The 22752-nt window shown below is 25.4% G+C and overlaps 1 protein-coding gene across 1 annotated transcript; it reads right to left on the bottom strand.

The window, feature by feature from the left end:
* Nucleotides 1-42: 42 nt before the first annotated feature.
* Nucleotides 43-21726, bottom strand: LOC127291433 (probable sodium/potassium/calcium exchanger CG1090). Its single transcript, XM_051320564.1, has 9 exons — nt 21292-21726; nt 12100-12573; nt 11718-11949; nt 9549-9661; nt 8110-8285; nt 7796-8025; nt 7173-7565; nt 6817-7050; nt 43-6609 (listed from the first exon to the last, which is right to left on the bottom strand). Exons 1-9 carry the CDS (start codon nt 21316-21318, stop codon nt 6410-6412), a joined length of 2079 nt encoding a protein of 692 aa, XP_051176521.1. The 5' UTR covers nt 21319-21726; the 3' UTR covers nt 43-6409.
* Nucleotides 21727-22752: the final 1026 nt, after the last annotated feature.

The following is a 22752-nucleotide window of genomic DNA, read 5'->3' as shown; positions in this document are numbered from 1 at the left end:
TCGTTTTGTACTCTATTATAGGTTAATAAAAAAGTCTGTGACTGCAATAATTAGCAATAGCTTTATTTTTTTAAACGAGTCAAGTACATTGGATTACAATAACACCTAATAGTGTCTTAACTCTTTACTACAATCCAACTGTAATATTACATCATTCTTTTTGCAATATACGTTCATTGTTTTGTTTTTCATAAATGGTGCGTGATGCGAATTTTTTTTTTCTTCAACTACAGTGTGTATGTGTTTTTTTTTTGTATATATAGATGTATATGTATACATATTTATTTGTTCATTTTAAGACGCAGTTACAACAATTATGTACATAACTATTACAAGCTATAGACTAACTATATTGACGCTTTAGGATGCTTTCGATTTACGCTTTTCGTGAGAATGCAAATAAGTTTAGCGACTCGACGAGGCTCAAATCTGAATTGACTACTGTACATATTACATATTTCAACTGAATAACAATAATGTTGTGCAAACTAGCTTCTAAAGATTAGAATTGCAAATATTATTTATAAATATATACATCAACATTCATTTGCAGAATCGCATATTATAAATCTAGATATTCATCAGGATCAATATCAACAAGTTGTCGTTCAAATAACATCCAATATTTTGTAGAAATATTGCACAAAAGTATTTTATAGTAATATTCCCTTAATATTTCATGTGTGTATCTTGCGGAAAAATTTCACGTTAAAGTTTAATTTTAAAAAAATATTAAGGGAATATTGAAAAAATATTTTTCACAATTTTTGAAATATATTTATTTTAATTTAATTAAAAAAAACAACAAGTAAATATAATAACTAATTAAATAAAGAATTTTTCTAAATATTCCGATTTAGTATATAATATACTTATTATTATAATAATAATAAGAAATATTAATAAATAATATTTATGATTCTTATGTAACGTTGTCAATATTACCCCAATATTGGATGTCACTTGGGATAATTTTTATTTTTAAACTCAAAAGCTCCTTTAAAATGGACCTCGTCGATTTAATTTTTACTTTTTCCAGTCGTGAGCACACTTTTGGGACACGTTCTAATCTAAAAATTGACCATTTCAGAAATTGGTAATCGCTTTCTTTTTTTCTGCTTTTGTTTCGCTCTAAAAATTAAAAATATTGACTTTGATTTCACGCTACTTTTTTTGGTTAAGGACACATGAAAAATTGATCGACGCTTATTAATTAAATCTAATAAAAAACACTTACACGCATAATATAACATCTAGAGATTGACTTTCATACCAATTCCTGAATTAATCTTAGTAATAAATATACATATAAGAGGAAGAAATGGACAAAAATATATTTTTTTTTGTTATAATAAAATTCTACAAAGAATTGTTTACAGCCTATATATGTACGCGATAAGTTACAATTTATTCTTCATTATTATTTCTTTCATTTATTTTGCTGAAATTGAATTCCTCTGATATTCTTACGAATCATCTCATCACATTTTATTTCGTTTTTCTTTCCAATTAATTAGATATATCTTTTTAAAATTGGCTCATTAAATTTCTCAAAATTTCATGAAACTTTTTCTCTTTGTCATATTATTAATTTTTTCTTATAATTAAGGGCATGTGATATTTTAAAAGACACACACTGAAAATTATTCTCAAATTTGACCTATTGAAATTATTTTCTAAAATTAATTAATTATATTGTTTTAAATTTATTAATATTTTATTTAATTAATTTTAATTTCATTAATATAAAATTTTAATAAATTATATTTTGTTATAGTTTAATTAATTAATTGTAATTCAATTCAACTATAACAAAATTAAAATTAATTAATTTTCGATAAAGATTTTAAGTATTTTAAATATTAGTATCTCACTTTTTTCACTAGTGCATATTTAGAGAATTGAACTTTTAGACTAATAAAGATATTGGTTGATTGACAAAAAACAATTATTTTGAGTTTGAGAAAAACCCGTTCTGTAAATTATAGCACTTGTCTAATTAATTGAATTGAAGACATATTCTTTTTTAATTTATTATAGTTATTTATTTGAAGATTCTTTCAAACTTTCTCGTATTCTTAATTTTTTTTTAGAATGAAAAAATTTGATTATTATTAAATTTAATTAGCAAAATTAATTTAAAGTTGTTTTTTTTAATTTTTTTGAATGTTTTTACGTTTACAAAACAAAACAAAACAAAAAATTTATTCTATTTATAAATAATTATAACGGATAACAAGAAAAAAAAGTGTCTTTTACCAGAAAATTTGAAGATTCTCCAAATTTTCAAGACTCTTTTTTATCAAAATTTTCTGACTAATAGTCATTCCATAATCACCGGAAGCTTCTTATTCTTTTTAGTTTTTGAATTCATATCGTCCGACCGACAAATAAACAATTGCAAAAATTATTATACATGAACTCTTAAAAAGGAAACTTATTTTTACGCACATTATTTTTTGAAAATGAAAATTTAAATATATCAATCACAAAGATAAGATAGAAGATACATACTATAATTTCTTGTTATAAACGGTAATTGTAATTATTTTTTCTCAACATTTCATAGTTAACAATTCTAAAATTAACTATTTTAGGCCAAGTCAACGATGGCGATTTTTTTTTACAATAACACTTTTATATAAATTTTTCCAACATAATTTACAAATTAATTTATGAACAATCAAATAAATTTTGTTTGAAGATTCTTTTTGAAATATTACATAATATAGTATTGTTTTAATTTTCGGAAAATATTAAATATTTACTATAATTATAATTTCTTTTGATGATAAATTTTTATCATTCGATTTTAATGATTTATATACGTATAATATAATATAATTTCATATTCTACATTATCTAATTGCTTTTCTACTCATTTTTTTTAAATGTAATATAATAATTAATTTTCTAATATTTTTTCATAATATCATTTATAGAATGAAGTCGTAGATTATGATAGGCCATACAGGGAAGCATAAAATCTTGTCGATCGGCTCGAACCCACACACACAATATATATATACATATATTGGTGTAATATTTAATAACACACTTACGTAATATTTATTACTATTAAATAATTAACAAATCAATCAACACGTTAAATATTAACGACTTAAAATTTCACTTTTTTCGTTTTTTTTTTGTATGTGCTAATAATAAATTGCTACGTCTGCGCGATCCTTGCGATTTAATAATAGTAATAATTTTTTTTTACAAAATCTATTATTCAATGTCTAATGAAAAATTTTGTGTCTTAAAATTAATTATATAAAAAAATAATACAATTATTCTGGCTCTAGAGGTCATTGACAAAATGAATTTGTACTTACACTTTTGTATGGCATTTTTTTTTGAGTTTAACGTACTTATTCTTCCTTAAAAGAAAATTCAAATCTGAACTAATCAGATTTGATAAAGTAGAATCACTATATATTGAGTAAAATCTATCAAATTTTTATAAATTAATTATACAATTTTTGAATTTGCAATTAATTTTTGGATTAAATTAAAGAAAATTTGTCAAATTATAAAGCTCGCGGTCGAAAAAAAATAGAAGGACCCTGAACGGGAATTTTGAGATTTTCAAGAAGGTCACAAGGAACGCGCAGCCACCGTGCTGTAAAATACTTTCATCAATTAAGGCTGTGTTAATTATTGTCTTTCTCGCACACCCTTAAAACTCACGCTCGTAGGAGTTCCTTTTTATTTTATTTTTTTATTATTATTATTTTTTTTTTTTTTTTTTACTTCGATCGTGAACTTTGCACACATTTTTCAAAATTGTTTCGCGTGTACTTTGATTTTTGAAACACTCGTGCAAATATACTGACATAATGAAAAATCTAATTATTATTCTCTTTCTGTAATATAATTAATTCACAAAAATGTGTGAAAATTTTGATCCAGATTTATCTCAGTCCATTTTTATAAGCCTCTGCCATATTTTGTCTTAATTAATTTGTTTGTTTTTTTTTATAAAGTCGGGTAATTTTATTATTTTTTTTATTTTTGATAAATCTTTTTATAAATTTTCAGTACTTTCTATAAATTTTATTATAGTGCAAGTTTCAGTCTCGCTTCTATATTATTTGCTTTCATGCAGTAGCTATTTCATTTTTTTTTTTTTCCTTTAAAAACTACTGTGCATAAAAATGTACAACTAAGCGGAGAGTTTATACAATATATTGCAGTCGATTAAACGTCCACTATATATTTGTCATTTATTTTTGGAACATTTAATTATAGACAACATTTATCTATTAAACATTTAGTGAACATTTATGTAGAAAAATGAGCTCATTCATTGGTCTTTCCTTGCAGATATATAGAACTGCAAGTTTACGAGTTTATTTAATTTTTTTTTTTTTTTTTTTTTTTAATAATCAAAAAAGAAGGGGACGTTTAACCGGCAAATTTATACTTTTTGTTAAAAATTACTTGTGAATTTATATTAATTATGATATAATTTCTACAAAAATTTTTGCACAAGAAAATTGAGTAGTTTTTTGTTTTCCAAATTACCATTATTTAATTTTTTTTATAATTTATGATAACTTTAATATAAATTATTATAATTATTAAAAAAATTAGTCTATTATAAATAATCATTAATCATAATCATTATATAATCATTTTTGTTGATATTTTTTATATTGTGTATAATTAATTTTTGTAGAATTTATACCAATGCAGTGGTCAGTTAAGAAATATAAATAGCTCGTAAAGGAACTAGCGAATAATAATAATAATAATACAGATATTAATACGTTAATACATTAAGTGTATATAATATATATATATAATATTATAAACTTTGGTCACAGACGAGTGATTTGAAATCGATGAATTTTCGTGAAAAATTATTATATAAATAGGTAAAGAGAAAAAAGCAGCTGGAAGTTAGCAGTGAGACGAACAATTTAAATAACCGGAAGAAGCGATTTTCAGGATCCCTGATGAATTTTCTCGATTTCTTACCACTCGTTGGCTACCGCGATACTTTTTTTTAACGACTAACAATCGTTATAAATATATAAACAGCTGCGAGCTAATTCTCATTATAGGTACATAATTTGCTATATATTTATATATATATATAATTTATTTTTGATAACGTTTAATTAACTGAAGGCTAAAAAAAGAGCAGGGTTCGTTTCGATTGATCCGCGCCCTCTTTTTTAGAAAACAAAAATATCTGATTTTTGATGAATTTTTATTTTCCTTGATCAGTCTATTAGTATGTACTTTTTTCAGGAAATGAATCTTTTTTTCTGCTAAAGGAAATTAGAAGAAGAATAAAAGTTCAATTTCTGCAACAGACAGAAAGATCTGTCAATAGATAATTATAAATCATGAAAAAAATTTAATGTCATCCTTTTTTTTTTTGCATATACACTTAAATAAAGAAAAGAAAATTATGAATAAAAAAATTTCCAAAAAATTGTTTTTGATTTTCTCTATACATTGGCGCAGAGGAAAATAAAAATCATCAATATATACGGAAGATATTATTTGACGCGTGTGCACAAGCATTTTTTTTTTTTTTTTTTTTTTTTTTGTCAAACGTTTGTGAATACTTTCTAGTCAGTTTCGATGTTTCAGTTTCCCCTTAAATAAATTCTCGATTATATCCTCGAGCAGGACGATTAATGGAACCACGATTCCTTAAAAAATTCTCTATACTCATCTCTTTTTTTTTCAAGGAAATTACACATAGATTATTATTTATCACATGTAAATCGTGGCTCGGGGTACGGATTTGCTTATACTTTCTGAAGTGAAATCGTTGCCGCAGCACGATTATGGAATCATGTTTATTTGTACGTACAGTAAGCATTCAATTTATTATTATAATTATATATATATATATACGCGGAGCTTCTTTGACACTTGATATACTCTCGCTTAAACTAAATGCAAATCATATAACAATTAACATTGTAATACTGATATTTATATTATATATTATTTTTCTCAACTGTCTTTTATAATTCGTCTAATTAAACACTCATCATTGCAGTTTCTGTCATTTCTCTAACCAATTCTCAATTCCTGTTGGCTAATTTCTTATTTCTTCTTTTCGTTTTCATTATTTTTCTTCATTTTTTTTTAAATCTGTTTTGTCTATTTCTTTTATGATTTCGTCATTCTATATCTTATTTTCCTTCTCTAATTTTCTAAAACTATTTCACCTTTCTCCTAGATATTATTTCCACTTTTCTCGATTAAACATTGAATTTTCTATATATATATGTTCTTCATCGGCATAATTTATATAGTTATATTTTTTTTTTTCTTCATTTACCCCTTTCGAGCTATTACTTTCATGAGAATATAATTATAAATATTTTCGTGAATGATGCATTGGCGCAAAATTGAGATTACGCGTAATATAATGAAATTAGTATACGCTGGGACAGACTGGTGGATTCATTTGACCGAAAACATTCAGCTCGTACAATGAAGCGAAAACGATGAATATTAAGTACCAAATCATTAGTACTATTCCATAACGTCGATCTAATTTCCATCCATTCATGTGTGTCGCTAACACCAAAAATAGAACTGTCGAGAGAAGAGAAAGGGTCGAGTAGGTCAAACCTGGACAGAAGATGAAATTATAAACACCTTGATATAATAATAAATTTTATGGGGGAATAAAATTCTCATTGAAATAAGAATAGAATTTAAGGGTTAATTTTTCTGTAATTTTTAATTTTATATTATTATCCTCGTTTCTATAGTTTTTCATTATTTTCTGTTCGGTTGTAAACTTCAATAAAGAAATTGAAAAAAAAAAAAAATTACCTCTACTGGTGACATTAACGTGTGAGCCAGGTTTGATAATTGCAGTTTGAATGAACCACGGAAGACCGAGGCAAACTAAAATATCGAAGACATTACTTCCAACAGCATTACTGACGGCCATATCACCAAGGCCCTCTTTGATAACAGCCAATGAAGATAGTGCATCAGGTACACTTACACCTGCCGCAACGAATGTCAAACCCATAACAGTGTCAGGAATTCCAAGTGTGCTACCTAAATTCACAAAAAAATGACATTCTCATTTTATTTTATTCTACGGTTTTATTATAATAGGTAATATATTCTTTTTTTTGATGATTTGAAATAATTTGTAATTAATTTATAATATAAAATACCTATTATTGTTATCATCCACACCATAATATAGCTGTAAAAGCTGATCCACAGCATTGACATGAAAAAAGTGTAGGGATATAATCTTTTATATTTTTCCTGTCGAACATCAGGCATTGTAAATCGACACATGTAATGAATGGGATAGACAAGTGCCCAGGAGAACATTTGCCATTGTGTACCGTCAACTGGTTTCTCTAATGGTGAAACCTCATTTGGATCGTATTCTTTCGCTTTGTAATATTGCGGTTTTGCTGCAACGGGAGCTGCTTGTTGCGGTTGCTGTTGTTGTTGTTGTTGTTGCGGTTGTGGCTGCTGTTGAATTGGTTGCTGCTGCTGCTGAATTTGTTGCTCCTGCTGTGAAGATGGATCATCCCAAGCTTGCATTGCACTCTCTACGCAAATAAATTTAGTTAAAAAATAAAATTCAATGTCTTTTTCTTAATCACATTTGATAATATTGTTTTTACTTCAGCATTTTTAAATTACAATCATAATAATTTTTTTCTCTATTTTCTATAATAATATTTAAGTAATATAAAATATTTAAAAAAAATTATAATAGTATAATTTTCAAAAATGATTTTGAAAAAAGTTCTAATGTTAAATTTGAAAAATAACGGACCAACTGGACTTTTCCAAGGATCAACTGGTGTAGGAGAACTGGGCGCAGTGTAAGACACTCTTTCCTCTTGCAATGATTTATAAGTGACTAATGCGCTCTGTTCTGCGGGCTCTTCATCTTTTGGAAGGAATGGAAGATTATAGGACTTTGCCCAACGTTCAAGTGAAGCGTTATACGATAATGTCACACAATAAACAACGTACATGATGAGCATAAAAAGTGCTTCAGGCCTGCGAGAAAAAGGATAGATAAATTCAATTAATTCAATATATATATTATGATGATAATATTTTTGCAAATAATTTATATATTACCATGAAATTATCTCGTTGAATATTGTGCCGAGCATAACTAAAATGGAAACAGCGTAGAAGAATGAATCACGACAAAGGGGCCACCAATTTAATTTAGATACAGTTGTTGTGCACAAGCCACAAACGGATATTACAAACATTATGTTGAATACTGCACTTCCGATGACCCCACTCACCTAATTTCAAAATAAAAACAAAATTTTACTTTTTTCTTTATTTATCCAGTGTTAGTTTGCGAGAAAATAAAATATTCATTTTACAAATACTATTACCTACGTAGATATATATTTTTTTTCATTTAGAAATATGAAACACGTTTTCTGTGAACGAATATAATTTTTTTTCTCGCGTAAATGAAAATTTTATGATCAGATGAGTAAAATAAGAAAAATAGAATTAAAGAAATTGAAAAAAGAATATTAAAGTCCAAATAAGAGGAAATTAAATATAAAAAATGAAAAGGATACGAAGAAATAAAGAAAAAAAATTAAGAACTTCGAATTGTAAACTGAGAAAAAATTATTTGATTCAAATAAATTTTTTTCAGTGTATAGTATATAATAAATTAAAAAAATATAAAATATTAATTTTAGTAAAGTAAAATGAAAAATAGAAACAAAATTAAGTATAATTAAATAATAAAAAATGAATAGGATAACAATGAAACTGGATTGTCGCAAAAGAAAAGACAAACCAAAAATTATAATTCGAATAAGAAAATAAAATAAAATAATTGATTAATAAATTATATAATTAATAGAAGTGAAAATAAAATAAATTACAAAAAAATGAATTGGAAGCAAAGTAACAAGAAGAAAAAAAATAAAATTTTCAGACAATTACAAAAAGTTAAACAAAAGAAGATAAAAAATTAATTTAATAAACAATAAAAAAAAACATAGCGAAAAAAGAGAAAGAAAAATTAAAAAGATAAAAAATGAGAAAAATTAATTTGAGTTAATTAAAGAGACATGAATTAATAAGAAGGAGAAGAAAATGAAACGGAGTACAAAAGCAAAAAATAGAGATGACATTTAAATAAGAATAAGTGAAATAGAAGAAGACAATAATTTAATAAACAATAAAAACAAAAATCTAATGAAGAAAATAATAAATATAGAAGTGAAGCAAAATAAAAAAAAGAGAAATATAACGAAAAACAAAAAAAAAGGAAAAAAATTAAAAAAGAGAAAAAGTGAACCAAAAAAAAGAATAAATGATAAAAACTAAATTAACTTAATTAAAAAGTCATGAATTAATAATAGGAGAAGAAAATGAGACGAAGTACAAAAGCGCGAGGCAAGCTCTAGCGAGAAAAAAGAGATGACAGAAGGAAAACATTAAAAGATCTAATATTGCAAAATGAGTATTTGCTTTCATTGTATACTATATACTGATGCATAAGATCAATAATTATTTTCTTTGTGAATGAAACTTACGCCAATATCGTCTTGCGCAAAGAAGACTCCTATTACAACAGTTGCCAATTCTGGTGCAGACGATCCTGCAGCCATGAAAGTTGCCCCTGCCACGTCTGGTGACAATCTTAGTTCTGCAAAAAAAAAAAAATAAAAAAAAAATTAAATAATCTGATATAATATTTCTCAATATCCTATTGCTGTAAAAATTTAGATCAAAGTTCAATTGAAACATTTAAATATATGGAGAAAATGTATTTTCTTTCCTCCACGTTGGCCTCGAATATTACTTTACGGGAAAGGGGTCATTTCAAAAACTGTGCTATAAATATATACCCTTTACTTCAAAACAAAATTGAATATTCATTTTTTTCAATATTTGCGAAATGTCACGTACGTTAAATATATAGTATATATATCCTTTTTCTCTTGTTTAAAAATATTGTTTCTATATCCTGAAAATTTATATTTGAATTCCAATAATAATTTAATTTTGAATGAAATTAATTTAAATTTAATAAACATTCCATTAAATTAAATGTAATATGAACTAAAAACTTATAATTAAATTTAAAACTTAAATTACTGTAATCAGTAAAACTCGCATGAATAATTAAACATAGATTATTCATATTATATTTAATAGATAGAGAAAATAATTAGATAAAATAAATTTTATTTGAGATATTTTTTTTAACTTAATAAAATAAAAAAAAAATTCGTCTCGTCGGATAAAATTGATTTGTTAAGTAGAACAAGTTGTTGGGTCAAACAAGATTTTTCTCTCACTAAGTGAATGTGTTATATATATATATATATATATATATATATATATGTGAAAAGAGTCTCTATAAAAGAGCAGAATTCACTTTTCACAAATGAAAATTAATTTTGTGTAGGGGAGAAAATTAATTTTTCAAATACCTATGTATAACTGCTGGGTACAAAATTTTTTATCAAACAGAATTTCATTAACAAATGTGAATAATAATATTATCAAACCTTATAATGGAATTTATTTAATTAGTGAAAAAATAGGTCAAATGAAATAAAATTCGCTTATTCTACAATTTAATCTATCTATATATTATTTGTTAAATATAACTAACTACCATTTTATTAATTACTTTAATTGGAAATCAAAATGTCGAAATTGCGGATTAAATGTCTCTTAATTTTTAAAATGAAGTAAATTATTAAATCGAACAAATTTTTTATATAAGAGAAAAATTCATTTTTAATTGAAAAAATTATGAAAATATCTTTTTATTATTAAAATAATCTATTTTATATATTATTTATTTATGTTTATTTCCTTGAGAAATATATATTTCACTTTTTTTTATCAATTTTTTCCAGAAATACAACTTTTTGAATAAAAAAAAAAACAATTTTTTATTTACGAGACGTAACTTTTGCTCAAAATATTGTTTAAATGGATACATATCTTTTAAACCATTAAAAATAAACAAGTTTTGTTTTTTTCATTCAATTAAGAAAAAAAAATAAGTAGTCAATTTAAATAATATAGCTTGACACGTTTTAATACAGTACCTAAATTGTGGGATATTATTTTAATACTAAAATGGATTAAAATAAGATGCAACGTTTTGATTCATAGAAAATTAAAATAATCTATCCGAAGATTAAAATTAAAAACTACCAAAAAATGAACTTAGAAACGTTTAGTTTCACTAAACTGAAAAAAACATTAAATTCAAAAAATGGATTATTTTAATTTTCCATGTTATATTAATTTAATTTACGATGCTTTTTAATACCTCATATAGTTTACTGTCTTAAAAAATTTATTTATGAAGAATAATTTTCGTAAATTAACATAAATTTAACTTTTAATTTAGAGAATGAAATTAAATGGCTTAAAATTCAGAATATTTCTTAATATTGCATTCCTGTTTTTTGAGTTAAATGAAAAAAAAATGGTTTAAAGTATATATATGTCCATTTAAACAATTTTGAGCAATTGTTGTATCTTGTAAATCAACAATTATTATTGTTTTTATTTTTAAAAAAATACATATACAATTTAGTAATAATAAAAAACTTGGTAATAGAGAAATTTATAAAATCTAAAAAAAAAACCTCTGTAGAAATGATAATGGAAAAAATAATAGTTGGGGAAAGAAAGAAGAAAATGGAATGAGGAAATTGAGAGATTTAGAGTCTTACCCTCACAAATCCTGTCGAGGCTGGATACGAAGTAATCATCACAGACTATGGCAAGACCAAGAAAAGTGTAGACTGCTACTATTATATGAATGATAAGACCACCATGTTTCCTGGCACTGGGGCCCATCAACGGTCTCGGAAATTGTTCGATGGCTGGCGCAGAACAATTAATTCTTTTAGGCCTCACTGTTGAATGTTCAGGTAAAATTGTCGTTGATATAACAGAAGGCTCCTAAAAAAAAAAAAGAAATTTTAAAACTATTTTAAAAAATATTCCAAATCTAAGAAAAATTAAATAAAGTTGAAAACAATTTAAAGAAAATATCTATTTATTTAGTTTTACGAATAAAAAAATTCTATTTTCGTTTAAAAAATAACTTACGGTTGTTGAATTGGGAATTTTCGAAAAAAATTTCTCATTCTTTTCGTTTTTCTCCTCTTTATCCTTGCCATCAGGCTCCGTATTTTCTTTTTCCGTTTTATCGTCTATCACATTATTCTTGTTCGTCTTTTCACTTTCTTTAGTTTCATTTTCTTTTTCGCTTTCCATTGGCTTTGTATTTTCATTTAAATTATTTCCCTTCACTTGATCCTTGGAAGCAGGTAATCCTTTATTCTTGTCATCGTTTTTCCCCTTTTCATTCTCCAACTGATTGGAATTTAATTGGGATGATTTTATCGCCGTCTCTATTGTCGATGTTGTCGTTGTATTTGAAACTAAATTCCCAACATCCAATGGCGATGTTGTCGATGATGAAATCAAATGAATCAGAAAGTAGATGAGAATAAAGGCCAAATGTAGGGGCCATTTTTCACGACGTGTGAGACGTCGCGTTCTGTGCCTCGTAAAATGCGACTGTAAATTGAAAAATTTATTTAAATAGTTAAAACAATTCATTATTATATGTAAATTTAATTTATTTAATGCATAGAATTATAGATATAATATTCATGTTTCTATATTTAATAATCACAAAAGTTTCTGCATATTAGAGTGGAACATTATTTTTATTATCGCAATCTGCTTTTTCATTATTCCGGTTGTAAAATTGTAGATATTATTGACTCAAATAATCTAGACCGGAACAATAAATTTTTTTTTTAATATTTTAATGCACATTATTCTTAGATACGATTATAAATATAGATGTTGCTTTTCTCGTATAGAAACATTTTACATTACAATAAAAGTATAAAATTTTATTTATGAACAATTTTACAATTTCAAATTTGTTTTCAAAATTATTTTTCAAAATTTATATTCTCTTTAAATTTTAATGAAAAATAGTGTTTTATTATTATACATTTTTTTTATAATAACGAAAAAAAAATTTTAATTATTGACAAGAAATTAGTTTAGAATTTTTTTATTTTTCTATTAAAAATTTCATTAACTTAATTTACAATTTTGTTTTCTCTTTAAAAATTTTTCTTTTATTTCATCTAATAAAAAAAAAAAAAACCCTGTTAAACTTGTCGATTTCATGCAAATGAATTTTGATGGTAAACATTTATATTTTCAGAATATAACTTTTATAAAATATATAATGTCAGAGGGATTTTCCTGAAATATCTACCAGGGGAACAATTGACCTAATATAGTGGAAAATGGCATACATGACGATGATTTTCTTAGAGTATTCAGAAAAAAACTCCGTAATATACAATTTGCAACATAATAATAAAATTTTCTTTATAAAAAAACGCAATTTTAAAAATAAATAATATTTTACATATTGTTAATGAAAGTTTATGAATTTTTTTTTTTTATTTCTATTATTATTTACCGCTAATATATTGATTTATTAAAGAGACGTGTTGTCTCGTAAATAATAAATTTACTTTCTAAGTAAATTGAGTTCTCATGCGTCGACTATATATAATTGAATAATTTGCTTTTCAACTGCAAAGTAAAAAATATCATTTAAAATTTATGAAACTGCGGCACAAATTTATAGCCTGTCGATATGATTGAGAAAAAGTAGTTAATGAAAAAAAGAATGGAAAAAAAACTATTAAATGAAAAAAATTGGTCGAAAACAATTTTACATGCTAATAATTAACCATCTTGTTTCTTTTAAATTTTTATAGTCAAAGTGTGAGTAGTAACAGTAATGTTACAGTCCAAAAGGATCATTTAAGTGACAATAATTTTCATTCAAGTAGTAACAGTAATTTTTAGTCAGACAGAACCATTCACATTTTTGTAATTTTCGTATACCAATAGTAAAAGTCAATTGCTATCAGACTGAATAAGGAGGAGGGTCAATAAGGCCGTTTTTTGGGCCCAGGACGTCGCATTTTTTCCATTGCATATCTGAAAAGTATGCGTCAAGAGCTTTCCAAAACACACAATAAAAACCCTTTTAAGTTGGGATAAGTGGTAGTTATGCTTGATCAAAGTTAGAAAAACTTTGTAAAATGAGGAGTATAAGTTTACTGTATAAAATCTTAAAAAACAACAGCAATTGCACGAAACTTGTTACTCGGGGGTTCTCAGGGTCGCTGATGACGAATCTGACGTCTGTTTTCAAAAATCCAAGATGGCGGATCCAAAATGGCGGATGAATTTTTAAAAAATTAATCATATTCTTATGAAACGTTTGACTCGGGGGTTTTTGAGGTCGCTGAACACGAATCTGATGTCAGTTTTCAAAAATTCAAAATGGCGGATCCAAAATGGCTAACACATTCATCGGAATCGCATGAAACTCGTTACTCGGGGGTTTTCGGAGTCGTTGATTACGAATTTGAAGTCAGTTTTCAAAAATTCAAGATGGCATCGTAAAAATTTCTTAAGTGTATCAGCCATGACGGCATTTTTCGAAAAAGTGTCCGCCATTTTGGATCCGCCATCTTGGATTTTTGAAAACTGACATCAGATTCGTGTTCAGCGACCTCAAAAACCCCCGAGTCAAACGTTTCATAAGAATATGATTAATTTTTTAAAAATTCATCCGCCATTTTGGATCCGCCATCTTGGATTTTTGAAAACAGACGTCAGATTCGTCATCAGCGACCCTGAGAACCCCCGAGTAACAAGTTTCGTGCAATTGCTGTTGTTTTTTAAGATTTTATACAGTAAACTTATACTCCTCATTTTACAAAGTTTTTCTAACTTTGATCAAGCATAACTACCACTTATCTCAACTTAAAAGGGTTTTTATTGTGTGTTTTGGAAAGCTCTTGACGCATACTTTTCAGATATGCAATGGAAAAAATGCGACGTCCTTGGCCCAAAAAACGGCCTTTTTGACCCTCCTCCTTTTCGGTCTTATATAAAATATAAAAAAATAAATATTGTATTGGTATTATTAAAAATTTAATTAAAAATTTAACTGAGATCTTCAACTATACCGTTGGATAGTTGACTGGAAAGTAATTTAAGTTAAAAGTCAATTGCAAGTCCTTTATATTTTTTGAATATGTTTTTTGTCAAAATCACGGTTAATTTAAAAATATAAAATTTTTTATAAAAATGTGGATCAACTTGATTCCTTTAGAATAAATTTGATATTTTTTAGTATCAATTTGATACTTTTAGTAGTATGCAATTTTATATTTTTAGTATATCAATTTGATACTTTCAAGTTAATTGTGAAACATTTACAATTATATTGTTATAGAATAATATGTTATAAAAATATCACTCATATTTCAAATCATAAAAACATAATTAGCATTATGAAACATTTATGAAAGAAAGAAAAAGAAATAAATGTCCTAAAATTGATTAATTAACAAATTAAAAAACTAACATATATGACATTTTATCAATCGAACTTAAGTTCAAAAGCCCTAATGACAATCGAAGTCAGTGTTTATGACCTAAATAATTTCTATCCACTGCCCTCAATTCGATTTAAGAGATTTAAGATTACTTTGAACTGCTGAGAAATACAATACAGGAATATTTAAAAAAAAAAAGTAAAGAATTTTTTTCCCCTCCTATTTACCCCTTATATACACATACATATCAAAATCTGAGGGTTGCAAACAATATACATGAGGCGGAAAAATTGAAGATGGAGGGGGAAAATCCTATAAGGGGTGTACATTTGTTTGTGTAAATGTTGCTTAGTCATATCTTTATCCATAATCTCCCCTCTATATATATATATATATGGTGGAAAAATATACTTAAAGAAAATTGGATAATATCATTTCATGACTTCATAAAGTTCGTATATATGAAAACGTATTTCTTTTCTTTTTTCTTCTTCTTCTTCTAATTGCGTATCTTGAAGGCGATACCAATAATGCTCATCGTCTCTTAAGAATTTTATCTTGAAAAAAGAGATCCTCCTCGGGAAATTGAATTAATTTTCCCACGGTCTGTCATTACCATAAACTTCAGCTTCATTGACATAATCGTATCAATGATGTATCTGCTTTCAATATACAAGAGCACTTTTGAATATTATTCCTAATTGGCTCCGCGTATATATATATATATATATATATAATATATAGATTATAGAATTCAAGGTATTTTACACCCTCTAATGTTATTCTACATTGAAGCAGATGAGGGGAAAAATTAAATATAATTTCTTTAGAGATTTTTTTCCTTGACTTTATTAAAAGTCAAGTCCTTCAGATACTCTCAGTGAAATAATAAAAATCCTTTTGTCGTAAAAAAAAGAAATAGGTATTCTTATTTAACTTTTATTAAAAAATGATATTTATAAAAAAAAATTACATAAACTATGACCACTTATTTCATGATGAAAAAAAAATTACTTTCTATATTTGAAAAATTACTTTACATTTACAACGAACCTGATATAATAAAGAGAATTTCTGATGATTTATGACGAGAAGAGCTTAATTTAAAATATGAAAAATTTGAGAATTCTAAAAAATTTGAAGCAGCTTTTACCACTACAAAGACAGTTATTTTTTTCCCCTCGACGAAAGAGTCATCTTTCTATGCACAACATTTTTATATTAATTTTATATAAACATACTATTTTGAAATATTGGAAATTTCTAATTTTTGACAGAATTTATTATAGCTCCTAAAGGACTTTAGTAAATCTTTCAGTTATATTGACATTTATAAATATGTGTCATACAGAAAAAAAAATATATATATAAAGAATAAATTTTTTATGTTACTCAAACGAGGGGAAGATTTAATAATAGCTCGTGTCATATAACTTAAATATTACTATTATTATCTATGAATTGTGAATAGGATATTTATTATTTATAATATATGTCATTACGATAATATTTATAAATTATGGTACATATTGTTAAATAATAAAATAAAATAAAAATATAGTAAAAATAAAAAATAATATCTGTAAAATTATATCGAAATATGATAACCAATAATATTGTTTTTCAACAAAGAGAAAATATTTTTCAAAAAAAAGCTTTTAACAAAATGTAAATAAAAGAAGAAAATATTGTATAATAAAAGAAGCTTTCACTGATAAAAAAAATAATAATTACATATAAATGTAATAAATATGATATAATAAAAAGAAACAAAATATTCAAAAGGGTGGAAATGATAAATTTTTTTCTTTTAATAATTTTTATAATAAACAAAAGGACCAATAAAGTACTGATTAGAAAATCTAGATGTCTCTTTGTAAAGTTCCTATTTTAATCGATTTAATTAGAACAATAATATATCAAGTTCACGAGTGAAATTTAAAAAAAGGCCAAATAGGGATAAGAGAGGAAAGAACAAGAGGTTGCTTGCAAAAATGTGGCTTCGGGCTTTTGTCGATCGTTAAACGTCACAAGTCATGATGATATAGCTACATCTTTCACAGCTTTTAACCCCCCCCCTCCCCCTTTCTCCCTAACTGTCCATTCAACCTACATGCACATATATGTAACCCTCAATGTATAGATATACATAGAACCATTTTGTGGTTGAAAATCTAGCAAGTTTATTCTCTATATAAACACAGCCACACTGTATAGAGCACTTGTGTTTATAGTCAATAATAGTTGGTATTCCACAATTTGATTTTGAACAGTGTTTGTTATAAACGGCTTTTATATATTTAAATTTTCGTATTTTTGTAAAAAAAAAAAAAATCCAAATTTTCAATTTGGCGCCATCAGAAACAAGACGGAGAAATATTTTCATTGTCGCGAGAAGAAAATTTACGAACAAAAGCGGGAGTTTAAGAACTTTCTTTTTTTCTTCGTTTTTTTTTTTTTTTTTTTGAAGAAACGAAACAGTTCTCTAAGGGGTTATATATATATATATATACACTTTCAAGGCAAAGTTTAATTTTAATGAGTCCCTTTTCGCTTCGACTTAAGTCTAATAGACATTAAAGTTGTCCAGGGACATTGCATAATAGAAAAGAATGAAGATCTCAGTGACAGAAAATAGGGGAATGGAGGATCAATTAAATTCTTTTTTTTTCCTGATACGCTTCTTTTCAAAAGGAAAGAGATGATGGAATAAAATGAAATTTACGAGCATTGAAATTGTTATATTGATGTAAAAAAAAAAAAAATAATAATGGAAAAAACTAATAATAAATTGACGAGTTTTCACAAAATGATTATTTTTAGTTGAAAAAAAAGAAGAGAGGAGAATAATAATTTTGAAATTTATATCAATTCGAATGTTGCATTTGTTATAATTATTTTAAATTGATCATTCTGAATACATATATATGGTAATTATTCAAAGTGCCTTTTATACTGTTTTAATTATCATCATATCATTATTCGAATTATTTTGAAGCAAACATTTATAAGTTAAATAATATCTATCTGGTGCGTATTAAATTGTTTGGTATATATTGATTATTCTAGTGAAATTCATTATATAGTAGAGTGATTATTCCAGGAGAATTCTTTTATGGAGTAATTATATTCTAGTAGTGGAGAAATTGTTTAGTAAACTTATTATAGTAACATTATATTCTAAATATTTGTTTTTTTTGTAGAATTAGTAATTTTTATATAATTCATCGAATTTATTGTATAATTAGAAGCATTTTTTAAAAAGAATAAATAAATAAACAAAAAAGAAAAAACTGAACGGAAATGTTATTCTTAAATTAATTCTTAAAAATTTCATAATTTTAAAATAAATATGTTTATAATCTTATAAATATTGGAATTTCGTGAATTTTCCAAAATTACAAATAATTTTTTTAGTAAAATAATTATTTCTATAAAATATTTCACTAAATTTATGTTTCCAATATGAAAATTAAATTCCTCAGTTAAATCATTATTTTATTTAAATTTCTTTTTTGGAATTTAAAAAAAAAAACATATAAAAATTAAGTTCTCCTTTGACAAATATAATTCTTTTACAAATTGAATAAAATATTAAAGGTACTATGGAATTTATTAGTATAAAGTATCTAATTATTCTATTTGAAAAGAAACTGTTTTATAGTATATAGTCGAGCTAAAAAATTTTCTCTTTTAAGTTTCAAAGAAATTATGTCAAATTTCTTTCAACATTTTTTCTACTCGAGAAATATTCATCGCCAGCAATCGCTTAATCCGAGATTATTAAAATCTATATATATTTCAGAATTTCTCAAAACAAAACCACGATCTTTGTGAAGATTAATTTACCTAATCTTCTCTTTAGAAGGATATATACCAAAACAATTACCTTAAAATCACCTCACTGAAAATTGGCGTATTAGACAAAATTTAAATAACTGAATATAATTTATGTACCATAAATAACATTCACAAAAAAAAATATTAAAAAAACAAATTTTATACTATTAATATAAAATGTCAATAAAAATTTTAATTTATTATTTTGTATTCTATTAAAATTATTAATATATTTCCATTTTTCGTTAAACATTTGTAGAAGAAAAAAAATTGTATATTTTTGAGAAAGAATATTTTTGAAGAACTAAAATGCCTTGTAATAATTTTCTCTTGTACACACCGTGCATGAACCAAAAAAAAGTTTGACTAAAATGGATCCAAAATCGGGTTTTTGGGGATCATTCTAAATTTTTTCGAGATATCGGTATTTTCGTTGTTTATTTAATTTTGCGAATATTCTAAAAACATTCAGTTTGGAATTTTTAACTATATGTAGGCAAACAAATCTTACAAAAAATATCTTAAATATATTTTTTGTATTTTAATACTTTTTGCACAACAAATTAATTTATATGATTTAGAAAGAACGAAACAAATTTTTTTATTACAACTGGTAGAGAATGATATTCGTAAAATATCATAATAGCAAAATAAGAAGCTGAATAATTTTCAAACTAAACAATAGATTTAAAATTTTGAAACAAAAATGAATATAAATGGATATCTTTCATGAACTATAATAATCAGTATAATACAACTCACTTAAAAGTAACGAAATAAAAATTCGACATTGTTCGCATAAGTCTCAATGGAAATTTCTCATCTTTAAATGCATTTCGTAGAGATTTTAATTTTTAAAAAACTATAACATATATTTTATTTAAAAAAATATGTTTTATTCTTTTGAATAGATTAGTGATTTGGTCCATCGTCGATTTTTAAAAGTTAAAATCTCTACGAAATGAATTCAAAAATGAGAAATATTCCATTGAAACTTATGTGAACAATTGTCGAATTTTTATTTCGTTACTTTTAAGTGAGTTGTATTATACTGACTATTATAGTTCATGCAAGACATCGATTTATATTCATTTTTGTTTCAAAATTTTAAATCTATTGTTTAGTTTGAAAATTATTCAACTGCTTATTTTGCGCTTATGATATTTTATGAATATCATTCTCTACCAGTTGTAATAAAAAAATTTGTTTCGTTCTTTCTAAATCATATAAATTAATTTGTTGTGCAAAAAGTATTAAAATATAAAAAATATATTTAACATAAATATAAAGGGTTTGGAAATAGATATGACCTAAAATATAAAAAAAATTCAAAATCGACTCCTAATTGAGCTCAATATAAAAAAACCTAATACATTGATAAATATTAACCAAATTTTCTTCATTGAGTTTTTATTTTAAAGGATTTTACATGTAATTACATATAAAAAATATATTTAAGATACTTTTTGTAAGATTTGTTTGCCTACATGAAGTTACAAGTTCCAAACTGAGTGTTTTTAGAATATTCGCAAAATTAAATAAACGAAAATACCGATATCTCGAAAAAAGGAGCAGCTAGGATTTTGATCTCAACGAATTATTACTTCTGATATGATGTAGAATAATCCCCAAAAACCCGATTTTGGATCCATTTTAGTCAAACTTTTTTTTTGGTTCAGGCACGGTGTGATGTAAGCAATTTTCATTTTGTTTATGTAAAAAATAAAAAAATCTCCCAAAATAAAAATTGAAGAAAAATATAAAGAAAATGAATTATAACATAATATAATCATTGATATGTTCCTAGAAGTAAAATACATTGTTATCCTTAGATCGGGGTCGAGGAAGATATTTTTAGTTTACCGCAAACCCTATTTTACACCGGCATTCTGAATTTATTGATTCACACATAAACCGAGCGTGAAGGCCCTGCACCAACTTCCGGTTTTGTAGCCATTGACAATGTCAGTGCCTCCTGAAAACGTGGTTACGATGGTTCACCCACCTTTTCGGCAATCACCACGGAAGACATGCCGCATCGAGATCCTCTCTTGTCTTGATTTTTTTTTTGCGGGAAAAAGTAACCCAAAAAGAAAACAGTTGAACACCGTGTTTCGTGATCACTTGAGTCTTTACATATCTCTCTCTTTCTCTCTCTCTCTTTTAATTTTTTGTGTTAAAAAATCCCCCTCGTATTGTAATGTATATAGTGTATATGTGGCAGTGAGTGCAATCTTCCCTTTTTTTTAAATTTTAAATTAAATGACACATTATAATACAATACACACTGAGAGAGTTTCCGATATCGAACGAGCCCACCACTTTTGCGTAACTGAAAGCTTTTTCGTGGAACCCTTGTTCGTTGTACGTACAGCCACCCCCGTACTACACCACACGAATCTCAGCCCCCGATCTGACGGCCGGTACTCCTGCTCTTACGTTTACGCTCCTTCTCTGATAATACCAGTCTCTCGCTTTTATAACGCCTGCGCCGAAATGTGGGTGAAAACGAAAACCAATGAATTCCGTCCCTCTCTCTATCCTCTGCTATCTTCCACCCTACAAATATATATATATATATATATAGTTGTGCGAATATAAATAGTTTCAAACATATTCAAAGGGTGATGCTTTTTTTTCTTCTTCTTCTTCCCACTATACTTCTTTTTCTTCATCTTCGTCTTCTATTCTTCTCGATGAGTTATCCCGCAGACTATCATTTTAAACGCGAACGGAAAAGCATTTCACTCAATATATTTCTTGAATTTCATATATATGATGATGCGGAGAAAAATAATCATCATTCACTTGAGTTATGTAACTTTAAAGGGCGTGTGATTAATAATGAAGCATATTTATATAAATTGAAAAAAACATTTTATTTTCATTTATTATAAGAAAAATAAAATTTATTTAAAACAAATAAAAAGTATATATATATTTATTTAAGAGCGAAATAACTATTTTTATTTGTTACAAATAAAAACTTTAATTTAGCACAAATAACATTTTATTTAGGGAAAATCAAATTTTTATTTAAATCAAAATTTATTTAAAACAAATAAATATTTATTTGTCTCTAAGACATAATGTATCATTTTGGGTGAAAATTTAAAAAATGGAAATCTAAATTAAAATTATAGTGAACATTTCTACATTTCTTTCATTTATAAGTGAAAGAATTCTTACTAATTTAAATTTAGAGAAGATTTTTTCTGGAAAAAAGTGAAAAAAAATTTCATTCGATAAAAAATTTTTTATAAAATCATATTCAAGTAAACAAATTTTTGTTTAATTAAAAACATTTTTAATGGATTTCTCATAAGGCCCCATTAACCAATATAAAATTATTGGAAATATTTTCATACATTCCTTTCTTATATATTATACGTGAAAATATTTTTCACCCCTCTACCTCATTATTATATAACTATCTAGAATTCAATAACAAAAAAAATTGAGTCAA

Source organism: Leptopilina boulardi, unplaced genomic scaffold (genome assembly GCF_019393585.1).
Source record: "Leptopilina boulardi isolate dan_hultmark-lab unplaced genomic scaffold, ZJU_Lbou_2.1 LbouV2_137, whole genome shotgun sequence".
In the NCBI taxonomy this organism is placed as follows: Eukaryota; Metazoa; Arthropoda; class Insecta; order Hymenoptera; family Figitidae; genus Leptopilina; species Leptopilina boulardi.
Note: the sequence above shows the minus strand (reverse complement) of the source record. Positions and strands in the feature narration are given on the sequence as shown.

Coding starts and splice junctions, on each gene's coding strand:
- LOC127291433 (XM_051320564.1), bottom strand. CDS start 21,318: ATGTCTTCCGTGGTGATTGCCGAAAAG. Junction 8,286..9,548: donor TTGCGCAAGACGATATTGGC/GTAAGTTTCATT, acceptor TTTTGAAATTAG/GTGAGTGGGGTCATCGGAAG. Junction 8,026..8,109: donor TTCAACGAGATAATTTCATG/GTAATATATAAA, acceptor TTTTTCTCGCAG/GCCTGAAGCACTTTTTATGC.